This window comes from Uloborus diversus, chromosome 9 (assembly GCF_026930045.1).
Source record: "Uloborus diversus isolate 005 chromosome 9, Udiv.v.3.1, whole genome shotgun sequence".
NCBI classification, from domain to species: Eukaryota; Metazoa; Arthropoda; class Arachnida; order Araneae; family Uloboridae; genus Uloborus; species Uloborus diversus.
In genome coordinates this window covers 35,525,448-35,542,152 of record NC_072739.1, presented here as the reverse complement: position 1 = coordinate 35,542,152, position 16,705 = coordinate 35,525,448, and the positions used below count along the sequence as shown (strand labels likewise).

General features: G+C 32.5%; 1 protein-coding gene across 1 annotated transcript in view; it reads left to right on the top strand.

Annotated features, from left to right (window-relative positions):
• LOC129230155 (nucleolar protein 56-like) overlaps positions 1–16,705 on the top strand; it is an 82,615-nt gene that overhangs the window by 49,987 nt on the left and 15,923 nt on the right. Inside the window, exons 8-11 of the mRNA XM_054864557.1 lie at positions 2,709–2,857; positions 5,172–5,299; positions 10,304–10,384; positions 12,692–12,775. Coding sequence (XP_054720532.1) covers positions 2,709–2,857; positions 5,172–5,299; positions 10,304–10,384; positions 12,692–12,775 — 442 coding nt within the window. The remainder of the gene's footprint in view (positions 1–2,708; positions 2,858–5,171; positions 5,300–10,303; positions 10,385–12,691; positions 12,776–16,705) is intronic.

Genomic DNA, 16,705 nt, shown 5'->3' with positions numbered 1-16,705 from the left:
TAAGCCCATCTTACTTTCATTTAATGCTGCGCGATTATTTGAATCCTAACTGTTAAAATCTTTTCTCTTATTAGTCACCCTATTTCCGTTTCTACTAAAATTCCAATAGTTAGTACCCTTTCGAACTTTGCTCCTTAAACCATGAGCCCCATTCCAACTTAGTTTTTTGATTCTGAATCCTCTAAAACCAAACCACTAACCATTTTGACCCCTGTAGAGCTCAGATGCAGTCCATCCCTAGCAATCCAGTCGCGTTTACATTTACTCCACACATCAATAATCCTGTTACTACGCTTTACGCAAATTTCCTTGAGTACCAGGTTCATACACCTAGCCCGTTGGTTTAACCAACTCCTATGCACTCCATATCTGGGAAGCAAATCAACCACTTGGACATTTGCCGAACAGTTGGTTGCTTTGTCCAACAGGGAATCCCATTCCTTTATAACTCATTGTTGTTACTATGGCCTACATCGTTAGTTCCCACCCACAAAGTAACTACATCCTCTTTATTAAATACCCCCTTCTTTTCAGCAACCTTGTTTACATCTCTCACCCGAGCCCCTGACAAACAACATCCAGCCACCTTACGTCTAACTCTGCCTATTGAGTTTCCCACCTCACGCACCATTGAATCTCCCAAAATTATACCCTTTGTTTCCCAGTCTGTTGCCTCAGCAGTAACTTTCCCCTTTACCTCTGGAATTTTCCCACTATCTAACACACAGCTAATGCCCACCTCCTTTTCACTAACTTCCACCTTTTCCTCTGGAGTGTTTACCCCATCTGCGATCCTACAGCCTAATGCTAACTCACCCTCTAAAGTAAGCATCCTAATTCTGATTTCTGAGAGTTCAACACACTTAGTGCAAAAGAAATCCTTCTCAGACTCATCCTTCCCCTTAAACAAGCAGAACATCTGACATAAATCACAAGAAATCCACTTGTCCCCTTTACCACTTTTAACCTCCTTCATTATGCATATAACCCCCATTCTAGCTCAAAATGATACACTTAAAAAGTCAATACAAAATGCAAAATTGAAGAAATAAAACTAATTATTAGAATTTGAAAGCATTGGAAGTAAGAGGTACAAGAATTACTAAATCCTAAGACAAGCAGTAAATTAAAATAAACAAAACACACACTTAACAGGGCACTCAGGCTTAACAACAAGAAATCAGCACATTTTCGGCTTAGCTAAAAAGAATAGAAAAACACTTTAAGAAAGCAAGTAAATCAAAAATAAGACTTAAAAGCACAAAAATACTTAATTATATGATAAAATACAATAAAAATACTGAAATTAAAGCAGTCAAACAATTACAGTAAAAAATCACTTATCTCAGGAGCAGCAAAATATCTCCCCAGCAACACTAGCGCCCTCTATCGGCGATTCATAAACTAAAGGTTCCACCGAGATGCTTTGACTTTTAGTGTTACAAAATAAAATGTATTTTTCTATGAAAAGAGTTAAGTCTTGTAAAAATATAAATTGTACCATCAAAATTTGTAGCTTTAATGGATTTATGTAAAATGTTATGCATGTTTTCACAAACAAAAGTTGTAGTTCTTGATTTTTATGTGTTAATAAATCCATTTCAAAGTTTAATAGCTTATGTATATGCCATAGTACAAGATTACAAGTTCGTTTTTGTGACAATCTTATCCTTTTTAAGCCAGGGTTTCCGCTACGGTCGCATTTTTCTCAAAATACAAAATTAGTATCTCTACAAAAATAAAGCAAAGTATTTTTTGCTCTTTTGCTAAAATAAAAGATAAATAATTTAAATTTACAAAAAAGAAATTGCATTTTAAAATCTTTGCTAAGATGTTTTAATTACTATTAAGTTCAATAGTACCTAGTCTTAATCGGCATTAATGTCCCTCCAATAAATGCGTTGTTAAAAAAAAGGGAATTGCACAATTGTTTATTTTCATTAAAAAAAATTCATAAAAGAAGTTTGAATTTAATTTTTACCCGGAGAAGAAGCACACTACAGTCTTAAGAAAGACATGAGAACGTGTAACATTTCAGCATTTTGTTAATACCTTTTCCTCACTTTTTACTTTGTTAAAGAACTTTTGAACTCAGCCTAAATTTTTTTAAGCAGCTTTATATTTTTTATACTTTTCTACTGCTTACGTATGCTATGTTTACTAAGGGAGCCGGAATTTACCTCCTGAAGTAGGAATCAAAACAGCCCTTACTTAGATCTGTGTAAAATTTTGCTTTATGATAGGCAGTGATGTTGCAAGCCTATGGCTTTGGGGAGTCTTCCCCCCCCCCCCCCGGCCAAACTTAATGGTGACAACTTAGTGTTATCTGAGTAGCGTTTTCTGTTGAATTAGACTGAAAGATAAAGTTTCAAGTAAATCATGGCTAGAAAAGTATCTTGTCCGACTTGCCCAAGGCATGAATCTTTTATCTTTACGTCCCCGGCTGGGCATGTAATTTTTTAATTAAGCATTGGTAATTTAATGATTTATTAAGACCTATTTATTTAATGTTTTATATTGAAATAATTCTTGATTCTGTTATAAAGTTGTTAAATTAATGTTTTGTAGATTAATGCTATGTGATAAATTAAAACAAAAAAAACTGGGTTTGTAAAATTTTATTTGGGCATGTATTTTTTAAACAAACATGCCCCCTGAACTAGCCCTGAAATAAATTGTATCACAATTTTCATTTTCTTTCCTTTTAGAGCCCTAAAAACTAGAGGAAACACTCCTAAGTATGGCTTGATTTATCACTCAACATTCATAGGAAGGGCTGGTAAAACGAATAAAGGAAGAATATCTCGGTACTTAGCAAGTAAATGTTCTATTGCTTCACGAATTGATTGCTTCCGAGGTAATTAATTTCTTTCATGCTTATTTACTATTCTGTGATTTTGGGAGAATTTTATTCATGTAAACATAAAATGTTGAAGGGTTTAAATCAAAATGTAGTAAATGCATAATACCTCACTATCAGATGCCATTTAGTTTCGTTTAACCTGAGCTATTAGATATTTAGAAGCTGAGGGAATCAAAATCTTTCCACGGTTTAGCATGATGTTTTCCCCATGAAAACCAATTTCAGAACAGATTAGAGACATTAAAGTTTGACATTTTTAATAACTTATTCATTAATGGCTGGAGAAGAAATCTTTTTGCAAAGAAAAAAGTACTAAAAGCAAGGAAGTTTTAATTCAAGACTCCTTGCCCCCCTATATGGACGCCCTTGGGCTCTAGTAGTTTTGCCGTCCCCCGATCTTAATAATGTATTTTTTTCTGAAATCATGAAAATTTAAGAATTTGTCTGCAGGTCTTCATACATTTCATTAAAAATAATAATTTAGAAGGGTAATAAACAACATTTAGTTTCTTAAGAAATCACGCAGTATATGTGACTTCTTTAAAAAAAAAATTCGTCATTATTTTTCAAAATTATTTCTTTTGTATGAAACATAGGGACCATCACATGTGGGACTGTTCAAATTATTATTTCTCCACAAATGAGATATGTTTTCTTTACGTTGGAATCGTAGCTTTCAAAGACTGCAGTTTGTTTTGTGATCGCTATATTAACAGAGCAAAAATATTAAGTAATGCAGAAGCAATCCACATGAGGTTGACTTTGGATGTCCCACACATGACACATACAAATAAATTTAATGTGTCAAGAGTTTCTTTTTATAAAACATAAATATTAAAAAATGTGCTTACTCCTGTTTAATTAAAATGTTGATGAAATTATCGAGGAGAAGGATAGTCCTACACATGATGGTGGAATGACCCAGCTAGTTAATATGTTTAAAAAATAAAGTGTTTCAAAAAATAAAATAACTATCTCTGCCGGGTGTGCGGATTCTCTATGATTAAAAGTCACAATGAAGATAACAAAAACGATTAGAGTTTCAAAGAGTACCAAATGGTGCTGAGTGTCCACTATCAAAACAAAAAGTCTGGAAGGTGACTGCATTGATGGAAATATGTCTTGCTAATGAAACAAAAAGTAGGAGGAGGTTTTTGCATTGTGATGCATTGGACCATCTTCCTTACAGTCCTGACTTTGCACCAAGTGATTTACATCTTTTTAAAAGAACCACCTGGGAGGTAAACCGTTCAGAACCGATTCTGAGTGTTTCTTTCAAGGCCCTGAAAGATGGAAGTCACTTGGTAAGAAGTCGAGCCTGTAAGGAGGGTAGTAAAATACCTTCTAATGCAACTTTGTCACAGTTCTTGTTTCATTGACGGGACATGTTACTATACTATATTGATTGATTTTTAACCTTCCCTTTTCATTTAAATATAAATTATTTTACACAATTAACTGAATATTTTTTAATTTTTCTAATTTATGCAATTGCTTATTCTTTTTACATTACCGTCCTTCAATTTTATTTTTCTATGCTCATAATGCAAGCGTCAATGTGCCTTGAAATGGAATTATTTATAAACGACTTTCTTGACTTAAGACAATCCCTTTTTTGCAAAAACAGTATCCAGCAGTCAGCCTCTGCCATTCATTTGAATTTTGAAGGTTTGAATTCAAATTAGGGTTAAAATAATAGCCATAAGTAGATACTAGAAACCCAAAGAATAGGGTCCTATCGTTATTTGTGATTGAGAAAAATATAATTTGAGGATTCAAGATCTCAAAATTCAAACTAATGTGTTTTTTGTGCATGTGTGTATGTAAAAAATATTTAATTTTTGGTATATTTGAGGATTTTTCACATTCGTGTGTTTTAATTTCTGACATTGAGCCAGTGAGTAATTTACAAACACCTACTGTATGTAATGTTTGTGTGTTTATATACATATATAATGTTATTTATCACATTGGTTGTCAATACATCAAATGTCCTGGTCGACCTCCCTGGAATTTTGAATATTACAATTGTAACAGACATCAGTTCCAATGGTTATCTCTGGTTGACACTATTTTGGTCAAGGTTTTTACCGAGCTAAATACTCTCTCTTTTTTAAATGCTTTCAAGACACTAAATTGTCATCACTTCCCTAACCTGGCTGCAAATTAATAAAACAATGTTGGCTTTTATGTTTGGAGTTCATATTTTTCAAATAAAAATTCTACTTAAAGTTGACTTGGGAACCTATCATTCAGTTCCTCTTGTTCCCTAAAACCACTGTTTCTTACTCGTTATTGTATTTTTCAGATGTACCCACTGAAAAGTTTGGAGAAAAACTGCGCCAACAAGTTGAAGATCGCTTAAAGTTTTATGACACTGGAGAAATACCTGCAAAAAATTGTGATGTTATGAAAGATGCTTTAGAAGAAATAAAAGTTTGACAAAAGTTTTATTCTCACTTTAGTTAAATAATTTTACTAGATTATTACTACTAGATTACTATTACACTAAGATCATTATAATCATCTGTAAAACTGTTTTCAGTTTTATTTATTTTTATTTCTAAAGAAAAGTATGTGTCAACACCTCTATAGTATTAGAAATAAGAATTTTTTACAATGACCATGGAATAAGTTTAACTATGCTATTGAAAGTCATTAAAGACTGGCCGTTAATTGCTGGCAAAAAAAAGGAAAGGGAGGTCGTTAATTGCTTGATTAAATTGCTGCCGCAATTATTGCTATAATGGCGGCAGCTATTTTAGCAATTGAAAAAGTTTTTGCCAATTTCACATGTTCCGCAAGGAGATTATTCCCCCATGATTTTAACGTGACTATTAAATGGCAAGAAAGAAAATGCTGTCAAATTTTGTGACGCCAAAGGTTTACATATATGTGCGTCACGGTACATTTTAAATCTTAGCTATTATTTTTCATTGGTGCCCCAGTGTTTGGTTTTTTGGTTTCAATAAAATAAAGCTTTTATCGTTGACAAATACGGTTTGTTCAGCAAATTTTTTTATTTATGAAACTTTAATGTCTTTTCGAGGGTGGTTTCATTTACTGGGAGGAATTGATACTTTTAATAAATATATAGATAATAAAACTAGATGTAATAAAACTTTAAATGCTTTCGATGATCTAATTTATTTATTTGGCGAAACAGTATGTTATTTTGTCTTTTTCGTGGATTTTTAATTAAAAGAAAGTAAAATAATTTTCCAAATAAAAAACTAGCTATTAAAATATGAGAAATCTCGTTAAAATACTTCTTGGCTTTTTTTTTTTTTTGAGTTTAGAGGAAGAGTAATGTTTGAACCCTTCTCGATATCAACTCACAGTAAGTGTCTCAAAAAATTTATACGTAATCCTTAGGCCCAACTTACTAAAAATGAGGTCCAAAGCCCACTATGCTTTGGAGTCCTCTGTGCTTCATGGATGCAGTTTACCAGAAGTGAACGCCAATGACAAACAGTTAAAACCTGAGTTGGGACCAGTTTTACCTGAAAGGGGAATTTATTTTTCCTGGAAAACAGACCTCTGGTACCCGGTTCCGGCATCAATTCACCCTGTACTACACATCGGTTAACCATATCAATGAAATTTTTTACGTTAAAGATTGAAAAAACTTCACTTTTTACGTCAGAAGTAATGAGTCAACTAATATAAACAAACTATTTTCCCCGGTTATACTACAGCGCTCTCTTACGGGCAAGTTGGCGCCTTTGATCTTTTGAGTAATGACTGAGCCTGATAAGATGCATATCAAGCGAAGCCTTGAAAATAGTTATAATTCACGTTCTAATTAATTATTTTGGAACATAGGTAAAAATTTTATCTGGTGCAGAAAAATAAGGGGGTTCTATGGATATTTTATTTGAATTTTTGCGATTATTTTTCACCCTCATATTATAGAAAATTGCCATTTTTATGTAATAAAGTTGAAATTGAACAGTTTGGTTTATTTCGGCATTCAAAACCCCCCTATGTTCCTTCTGGCCATACCATGAAAAGGGCCATACAGAATGTTAATTAACATTTTCAAGTCAAGCAGCAATGAACAAATTCCAATATTATGTACCTTTGAATTCTAAAAGATTTTGATATTTTTTAAACCAAATTTTTGTAATATTACTTGTTTTTTGATGAGCAACAAATGTTGATCTCCAATTTTGAGGTACCCCAGTTAACAATATCATAAAGGGAGTTAATATAGTTGAAAAAACATGGCCCAAAATAAGACAAGGTAAGAGTACCTCATTTTTCGGCAAAAAGTTTTAAGCACTTATTTGAGTTCACTGACAATTTTAAATTTTATCTAGCTTTGATCTGATGTACCATTACAAAACAAATTAGTTCTTAGCGTCCAGATAGGAATGCTAAATGGTTTTTTAAAAAATCATTTTGTATTGTTTCTATCCTTAATATTACAAATAAAAAAGAATAAATGGTGAAGAGAGTACTGTATCTTAGGGACCCCGCTAAGCTTTCTCCTATGCACCAAATGGGATAAAATCATAAATTCAGCCAGAAAAACCTCTTCGATCCTCGAAAAATTCCAAATAGCTAAATAAGTACCTGTAAATAAGTTTAATTTATCTTAGGTGTATGCTGTGTTAGACTTAAGACTTTAAATCAGTTTAAAACAATCAGTTTTATTTACATAATTTTACTTAACAATGTTTTTATCGGAATTTCAGTTTGGCAACACTCTTAAGGTTTTGTACGTGCTGCATTCTTCTAGATTTAGTTTAACAGATTATTCCATGTTTTTGATGTGTCCTTACAGGATTTTACATCGCTAAATATTTTAATTTTCTTAAAAATACAGTCAATTTGCGATACCTCGAAGTCCGATAGCTCGAATATTACTATAACTCGAAGTTTTTATCAAGTCTTGACAATTTAATCTTTAATTCCATTCTGATTATTCTCAATAAATCGAAGTTAACTTCTTTCAACTCGAAGTTTTTTCCTAGATTACTCGAAATTTATTTCGAAAGAATGAAAAAAAAGGAAAGAAGTGACTAATGAGAGAATAATTGTTTCAGCTTCACTTGCAATTCCTGCACATTAGACCTCTAAAGCAAGAAGAGCACCTGTTGAGTTGATGTGCGATAATGGAGTTACACACACCGAAATGAGTTAGCTTGTTTTCTTTTGTTGTACTGTCCTGTTTACACTTTGACATGTTGCTGAACTATGAATTTATTTTTAAGCTGCCGAGTCAACCGATTGTACCTTTATTTAAAGGCTGATCTAAGTTAAGATTTATTCCCCTTCATTCTTTAGTTTCATTTGCTGATAAGTTCCTGAGAGACAGAGTGAATATTCTTTACTATTAAAGATATCTACAGGGTTTGTACAAGTCATGGAAATCCTGGAAAATCATGGAAAAAATAAGCAAATTTCAGACCTGGAAAAGTCATGGAAAATTGACATTTTCATTCAAAGTCATGGAAATTTATTTAAAGTCACGGAAAAATGTCCTGGACTAAGAGAAAGTAACAGTAACTGAAAGAGCATTAGAAATCTTGAGTGATTTAACAGTATTACATATATAAAAGCTATTAAAACTGGAAAATTTAACAATCCCAAAAACAAATCTGAATTTTGAAATCTCATTACATCCACTTCTGTAGCAGCTGCTCATCTTTTTTCCAATGTGATTTTATTGCTTGGATATCACTCATTTCGTATTCACCATTATTTTAAACACTTCTTATATTTTATATTCTATAATAGAGAACTTGCACGTTCTTGATTTTGCCACGCCCACTCAAAAAACGCAACTCAATTGCATCCGAGTTTGTTTCCATCATTCGTAAAAACTTAATTACTAAATTTATCAGTTTATCTAAATTTGTGGAAAGTTTTAGAAAATGAAGATCTTTAGTCAGATATAATACAAAAATAGGGGAATTCCAATACTGTAAAACAGTAGTGCCCAACATACGGCCTGCAAAACTAATCCATGCGACCCACTACTAAGTTCAGTGTCAGGAATCCAACACTATGTTCTGGAATTTCTGAATCTATTAATTTATATGCATTTGACAATGTGCAAATAAGTAAACAAGTACATTTGAATCAGACGATTTATTCGCTACTGAGTGTTTTTTTTTTAAATAAATATCTGGTTTAAAAACATAAGTTTACTGAAGAATGTGGATTTGCTTAAAAGAAAAAGGACCAAAATACTGTCAAATTATATGGATGATTAAATGCACTGTTGACACTAAAATACAACTTCTGAAGCAAATTTATTGAAACTTTAGTAATGACTCATTTAACCTTTCTCTCATTTTCTATCATTCTGCCCTTTTACAAAAAAATCTTTAGACATTTAATCATCATTGTATTGCTTTCACTGTATTTTTACTTTACTTAAATTTATATGATAAAGACATAATAATAGTTCAGTTTTTAAGTGTACACTGATATTTTTTCAATCATGAGTAAGTACTTCAAATAGAAGTTTTGCTAATGCTCATTGCCAAAAGTTGCCAAGTTTGATATTAAATAGTGTAATATTCTCTCCATGTAAAAAGGTCATGAAAATTTTTATGCAATCATGAAAAAGTCGTGGAAAAGTCATGGAATTTTTTCATCCAAATAGAGTATGAACCCTGTATCTAAGCAAGTACTCTGTCAATGATATTAAAAGAAAAAGAAAAACTTCTAAAGCAGTAGAATCCATGAATCCGAATTTGGAAAGATTGAAGATGTGCACCTTTTCAGAAATAGAATCTGCTCTATTCAAGTGGTTCCAGCAGTATCGAAATCAAAACCACACTTTTTTTTTCTCTGAATATTTTTGATTTAAACTGTGCTTAAAAACTTTACGTCCTGTCATTTTGTCTGTTACATGTACGTATTAATTAAAATATTCGATGGTTTTTAATATTAAAATGTCGAAAACTGAACGGTAAGTCGGATAAGTTTTCATTGGTCCCTTTAGATTTGAATTATCGCAAATTGACTGTACTTTGTTCTCTGATTAAATATTTCTACAGAAAAAGAAAACATTAAAATCAGTTAATGGTAGTCTTAGGGTAAGAGTTCTGAAATTTAGCTAATACTTTTAAAATTTGACTAATTTACCTGCTAAATATTTGAAATTCTTAGTGTGCCCTTGGCACCTCACTTAGTTCCTTTAACTTTTCTCTAAAGCTCTGATTTTAGACGATAAAGGTGTTTGGGATAAACAACTTATTTTAATCATTGACTCCCCCTGCTCTTCCTAGCTTGGTAAGAATAAAAGAAATATCTGTCGGCTGCAAGGGATAGAAAATGTTTTTGTCAGTTTTCATTTTTTAAAAGACTTGTAAATAAGTTTTGTAAGTGTTCCAAGCCCTTCAAATAAGTTTTGTATGACTGAATTCTGCTTTATTTGTCTTTTTCTTTTAGAGTAAAGTTTTAATTTTTTTTCCCTCTCAGGATAAGGAGGACCTAGATGAAGCAGAACTGAAGAGGATAAAAAAAGAAAAGAACGCAAAGAAAAGGGCAGCACTAATGATGGTAATTTTTATTATTATCACTTACTACTATTCAAATCGGCCAAAAATGATATTTTATTTAATAAAATATCATTTTATCAGCCTAAGCAAGGCTTTTAAAATAATTTTCAATTTTTATTCTTTGCTTTGGAGATCAATCAGGAATTGGGAAGGGTCGTCAAGTTTTGGCATGTATAATTTTATTTTTGTTGGGAATATTGCTTCCGTTAAGCATGGGGAGGGATCAGAATTATAAGAAAGATATAGAAGAAAGTTTTGTGACGGCCACAACATACTAGTTTATTTTTTGCAAAGAAAAAAGTACTAAAAGCAAGGAAGTTATAATTTTAAGGGGGGAGCTTGGGCCCCCTTGCCCCCTATATGGGCGTCCTTGAGGGGAAGAAGTATAGATAGCGCTATCTGATACAAATCAAGAAAAAAAAAGGCAAATGGCAGAAGATTTTAAAGTTGGAAGAAAATTTTGATATTTTTTTAACCAAATTTTTGTAATATCACTTGTTTTTTGATGAGCAACAAAGGTTGATCTCCAATTTTGAGGTACCACAGTTAACAATATTATAAAGGGAGTTAATATAGTTGAAAAACATTCTGCTTGCATAGTAGTACTCTTATCACTTGCAGCATTAAATTTTTTCTGTTGGCCCAAAATAAGACAAGGTAAGAGTACCTCATTTTTTGGCAAAAAGTTATAAATTTTAACTAGGTTTGATCTGATGTACCATTACAAAACAAATTAGTTCTTGGCGTTCAGATAGAAATGCTAAAAGGTTTTTTAAAAAATCATTTTGTATTGTTTCTATCCTTAGGATTACAGATGTAAAAAAATAAATGGTGAAGAAAGTACTGTATCTTAGGGACCCCGCTAAGCACACGACTATGCACCAAATGCGATAAAATCATAAATTCAGCCAAAAAAAAAAATTCTGATGTAAATTTATTGGTGAACAGAAAATTCTATGAAATTTCCATAGAAAAAAAACCTCCCCGATCCTTGAAAGATTGTCAAAAATTCCAAAGAGCAAAACAAATACCTGTAAATAAATTAAATTTAGCTTAGGTGAATGCTGCACCTTTAAAGTATAAGTAGGTGCTTGCATTTAATGTTCTGTAAAATTATACAGTCAATTTGCACTATGAGATAACTCGAAGTTTTTATCAAGTTCCGACCCCTTTGTCTTTATTTCCATGTTAATTATTCTCAATATCTTGAAGTTAACTTCCTTTAACTTGAAGTTTTTTCAAAGATGGTTCGAAATTTATTTCGAAAGAACGAAAAAAAAAAGAACACTAGAAGAGAAAAATTAATTTGCTTTCACTTGCAATTCCTGCACAATAGACCTCTAAAGCAAGAAGAGCACCTGTTGAGTCGATGTGCGATAAAGGAGTTGCACACGCCGAAATGAGTTAGATTGTTTTCTTTTGTTGTGCTATCCTGTTTACACATTGACATGTTGCTGAACTACGAATTTCCTTTTAAGCTGTCAAGTCAACTGATTGTACCTTTATTCAACGCTGACCTAAGTTAAGATTTGTTTCCCTTTATTCTTTAGTTTGATCATTTGCTGATAAGTTCCTGAGAGACAGAGTGAGTACTTACTATTAAAGATGTCTAAGCAAGTATACTCTGTCAATGATATTAAAAGAAAGAGAAACTTCTAAAGCGGTAGAATCCATGAATCCGAATTCGGAAAGAATGAAGATGTGCACCTTTTTAGAAATAGAATCAGCTCTATTCAAGTGGTTCCTGCAGTATCAAAATCAAAACCACGCTTTTTTTTTTCTCTGAATATTTTTGATTTAAACTGTGCTTAAAAACTTTTAAGTTCTGTCATTTTGTCTGTTAAATGTACATATTAATTAAAATAATAGATTGTTTTTAATATTAAAATGTCAAAAACGGAAACTAACGATAAGTCAAAGTTTTTCGTTGGTCCCTTTAGATTTGTATTATCGCAAATTGACTGTTACTCTACTTTGTTCTCTGATTAAATATTTCTACAGAAAAAAAAAAAACATTAAAATCAGTTAAATGTAGTCTTAGGGTAAGAGTTTTGAAATTTAGCTAATACTTTTAAAATTTGACTAATTTACTTGCTAAATATTTGAAATTCTTAGTGTGCCCCTGGTACCTCACTTAGTTCTTTTAACTTTTCTCTAAAGCTCTGATTTTAGACGATAAAGGTGTTTGGGATAAGCAACTTAAGTTTTGTAAGTGTTCCAAGCCCTTCAAATAAGTTTTGTATGACTGAATTCTGCTTTATTTGTCTCTTTTATTTTAGAGTAAAGTTTTAATTTTTTTTCCCCTCAGGATAAGGAGGACCTAGATGAAGCAGAACTGAAGAGAATAAAAAAAGAAAAGAAGAAAGCAAAGAAAAGGGCAGCACTTATGATGGTAATTTTTATTATTATCACTACTATTCAAATCGGCCAAAAATGATATTTTATTTAATAAAATATCAAGCTGGTTGGAAACGCTGATGGGCAAACGTTCTTGCATTTTTGACAAAGACTTGAGGAATCACTAAATTCCAATGTCAATGAATTAACTTAACATTCGCTAGAATGGAAATATGGGGGTGGGGGGGGGGGGGGGAGGAAAGGAGGCAGCACGAGTTTGCGAAGAAATGATGCTCTTGCAAAGAGGGTAAGTCAGCAAATTAACCCACGATACTGAGGTCTTAAAACGTTTATATCTTGGACAATCTAAGAGGGGGCGGGGGGGACTACTCAAGGGATCCAGTATAAAATATCGAAAAACTGAATTGAAAGTCCTTTTTGAAGCTAGGAGTGGTTTGATATTTCTCCTTTGCAAACTCTTAAAAATTTTAAAGTCAAAAAGTTTTAGGCTGTCTTTAATGATGTAAAAGTGAGGAGGTTTTAAAAAAAATCGAAAACTGGAGTCTTAAAAACACTAATTTAGGCAATCTTTGATGAATTAATGAGAGATGGTATTGGTGTTCTAACATGAAAATGTTTTGTAGCTGATGTATTTAAAACTATTTGAGGCTATACTTAACTGACGTAAGTAAAAGGGCATTTGGGACCCTCTCCCGAAAAGTGTTTGTAATTGAAATTTTAAAACTTTTAGGCTGTCTTTGGCAATGTCAAGAGGTAGGGAGGGGGCTCTCTTTAGGCGAAATTCCAAAACTGGAGTCTTAAAAGCGCAACTTTAGACCGTCTTGTGGTTAGGGGTTCCCCTTCCCCAAAAAATATTCAAAGCTGAAGTATTCAGAACTCAGCTGTAGGTAATATTTGGAAGACTTAAGAAGAGGGAATTCGAAGGCTTTCTCCCAATAACTTTTAGAATTTAAATTCTTAAATCTTCGGTGATGAAAAGGGAAACCACAAATTTAAGTCAAATTTAGTGAACTTAGGGGAAGGGGGGAGGGGTCTCTCTGCCCGAAAATTTCACCGTTCTTAAGTATTGAAATGCTATGTTGGCTATTTTTGAGTGAGTTAAGAGTTAGGGAATTCAGGGGTCTTTCTCGAAACATTTTCGAAATTGAAGTCATTAGAAAAATAAATCTTAACCCGGGAGAACTCGCGGTACTTTTCGTCACACGAACGCTCGCGGGGGGGGGGGGGGGGGGGCTCCGTAGGCACGGAGTGGTTATTTCAGTAAATTAAGTTTGCAAAATAGAAAAAAAAATGTTTTCAACACTGAATTATAAATTGATAAACAGCCTCTATAATATGTTTTATAAAAAGTAAAGTTTAAGAATCTTTTATGATACATAAATCTAAATCTTCTTCTGAGCATTACTGATGATCGCTTTACTGTTCTGTATCAATTTCTTCTTTATCATCTTCATTAAAGGAGTTCTCATCAGTTGAAGCGTCAACCAACAAGGTCTGCAACCTCTTCATTTCATCTTTGTAGCTTAAATAGCAATGCATTTCACAACCTCTTCCTTTACATTCACAATCTGAAATGAAAAGCGTGAGCGCTCGCTCCGGGCCTCTGAGGCCCAAACCAGAATTTTCTGGGGAAAAGTGGGAATGTACATTCCTGAAAAGCATGTGGTCAGTATGTAGGTCACCTCGAACGCAGCTACTGTGGACCTCATTCATTTCCGTTGAAGGGGTGATTTTTGGCAGCGTAGTTTTGTAATGACCGGGCCTGAGAGGCCCGATGCGAGTTCTCCCAGGTTAAACAAAAACTTACACTGCATTTAGTAAACACAATGAGAAAGGGGGGATTCCGCACCTCAGCCCGAAATATTTCCGTTTCTGAAATTTTAAGAGCTTTGTTTCGGGTTATCTTTGGATGACTTAAGGGGGAAGGGTGTTAGGAAGATTCTTTCAATAAGTTTCCAAAATTAAAGTATTAAAATTTTGAGGCGGTCATGAACCATGTATATAGGTAAGGGGGGGGGGTACTATTCCTGCAAAAAAATTTAGAAACTGAAGCCTTAAATGAAATTTAGGACAATTTGTGGTGAACTCAGAGGAAGGGGTTCTGGAGTTCTCTTTCGAAAATGTGTTTTGATGCTGAAATATTTAAAGCGCCAGTTTAGGCTATATTTCAGTGCCTTAAGAGAGATGTGATTCGGGGACCCTGCCTGGGGTTAGGATTCAGTTCCCCTATTTCTTTTTTAATTAATGAATATTGGAAAGGGTACCTTGTTTAAAAACATGTCGCAGATTCTAGAAGCAATCTAGTATTCTCGTGATAAATGCACAAACATATATTATTCGGAGTTTCTTGACGTAAAAAAATATGTCTAGGTCTTAAACTAGCAAATGTAGAAAATCCAATTTTCACAGTAGGATTTTCTTCCACGAAAAGCTTGTAAATTTCCCCAAGAGTTAATTGGAGATATCTTTTCTAAATTTTTGTTTTTCCAGCTTCATCTCGTATGATTATAAAATCTCTTAACCCAGGAGCTTGACTTGAAATCCTATCATTTGAATAGAAATTTGTAACAGCTTGTTTTACACAATCACTGATTCCATTTTTTGAGATTGGAACAACAGGAGGTACTTTGGGGAAGTATTGCCCAGCTAGCTTCTGAACAACTGCTATTCTTTTTCTTGGGCTGTTGGGAAGGGATTTTTTAGCAAGTCATAAAGCTTTACCTAAAGTTTGGTTATTGCCAAATGCCTTAGAAGAACTACTGACAACCTGAAGTTTTTTTTGTTTCTGTTTCATTCTAAAATTTGCTACATTTATTCTATTTTTTTCCAAACGAATTTCTTTTTCTTTTACACTCTCTTTCTTTATTTTTTGTTTACTCTCAGCTTTTCTTTTTTCAGCTGCTTTTTTCTTATATTTATCATACTGACCACTCTCTTTTAGCCTTGCTCGTCGTTCTCTCTGCCTCTCTACTGTTGTTTTAGCCATTATAAACTAAAAAAAATCAAATATGACTGATATATTCCTTTGAAACTCCATACACACAAATAAATATTAAATATTAAAATAATGTGTTTTTATAGTATTCAGAACATGATTGTTCTCATCATGTAAGAACAAATTTAAATTATTAAAATATTTGTTCTGAACACGCTTTATGCAAATAAGTAAGAGAACTTACCTTTAACAGTTATGAATAATTCACCAGTAGCTAAATTGATTTTACTCTAGATCATCTTCCAGTTCTAAGCAGAAAATAATGCTCATAAAACTTGAAACTCTCACAGTATGAGGCCTAATGTGTTGTGTTGAGCTGTTTACTAAAACTGTTCTGTTGTTGCCAAAATCAACTTAGAAATTGTTACAATTTGATGCTTGCATATTTAAATAAACTATTGTGACAGACATTACATATGTGACAGACATTACAAATTTAAAAACCCTCTATATAACTCAATCTTTTAGGTTTTTAAAAATTAACTACATCGACATGTTTCTTATAACACAGAATAAGAGGAAATATAAATAAAAGTATAAGATATAAACATATAATTGTTAAAACTTTAAAAAATTATGTGTTTTTTTTTTGTGACAGACATTACAGGTCTCAGAGAGATTATTCTAAAACCTTTAAAAAATTCAAAAATATTTTTTATCAATAACTGATGTTTTTCAAGTGCTCATGAATCATTTTTCTTGACTAATAAATTTTTTGAAAGGGATCCATTTCAAATTTTTAATTTAAAGGAAAATCAAGTTGTGAAAATAAAGCTTGTAGTTTCGGTCACAGAATTCACTCTAAAAAATACTTCATAAAAAATATTAAGATATAATAATAGCAGTGAATTTTATTAATTTCAAAAAATTTGTTTTATTTCCTACACATTATGATCCAAAACTAAGAGTTTTGATGAAATTGAAAAATTAGCAACTATGTCCACATATTCATGGAATTAACCTGAACTG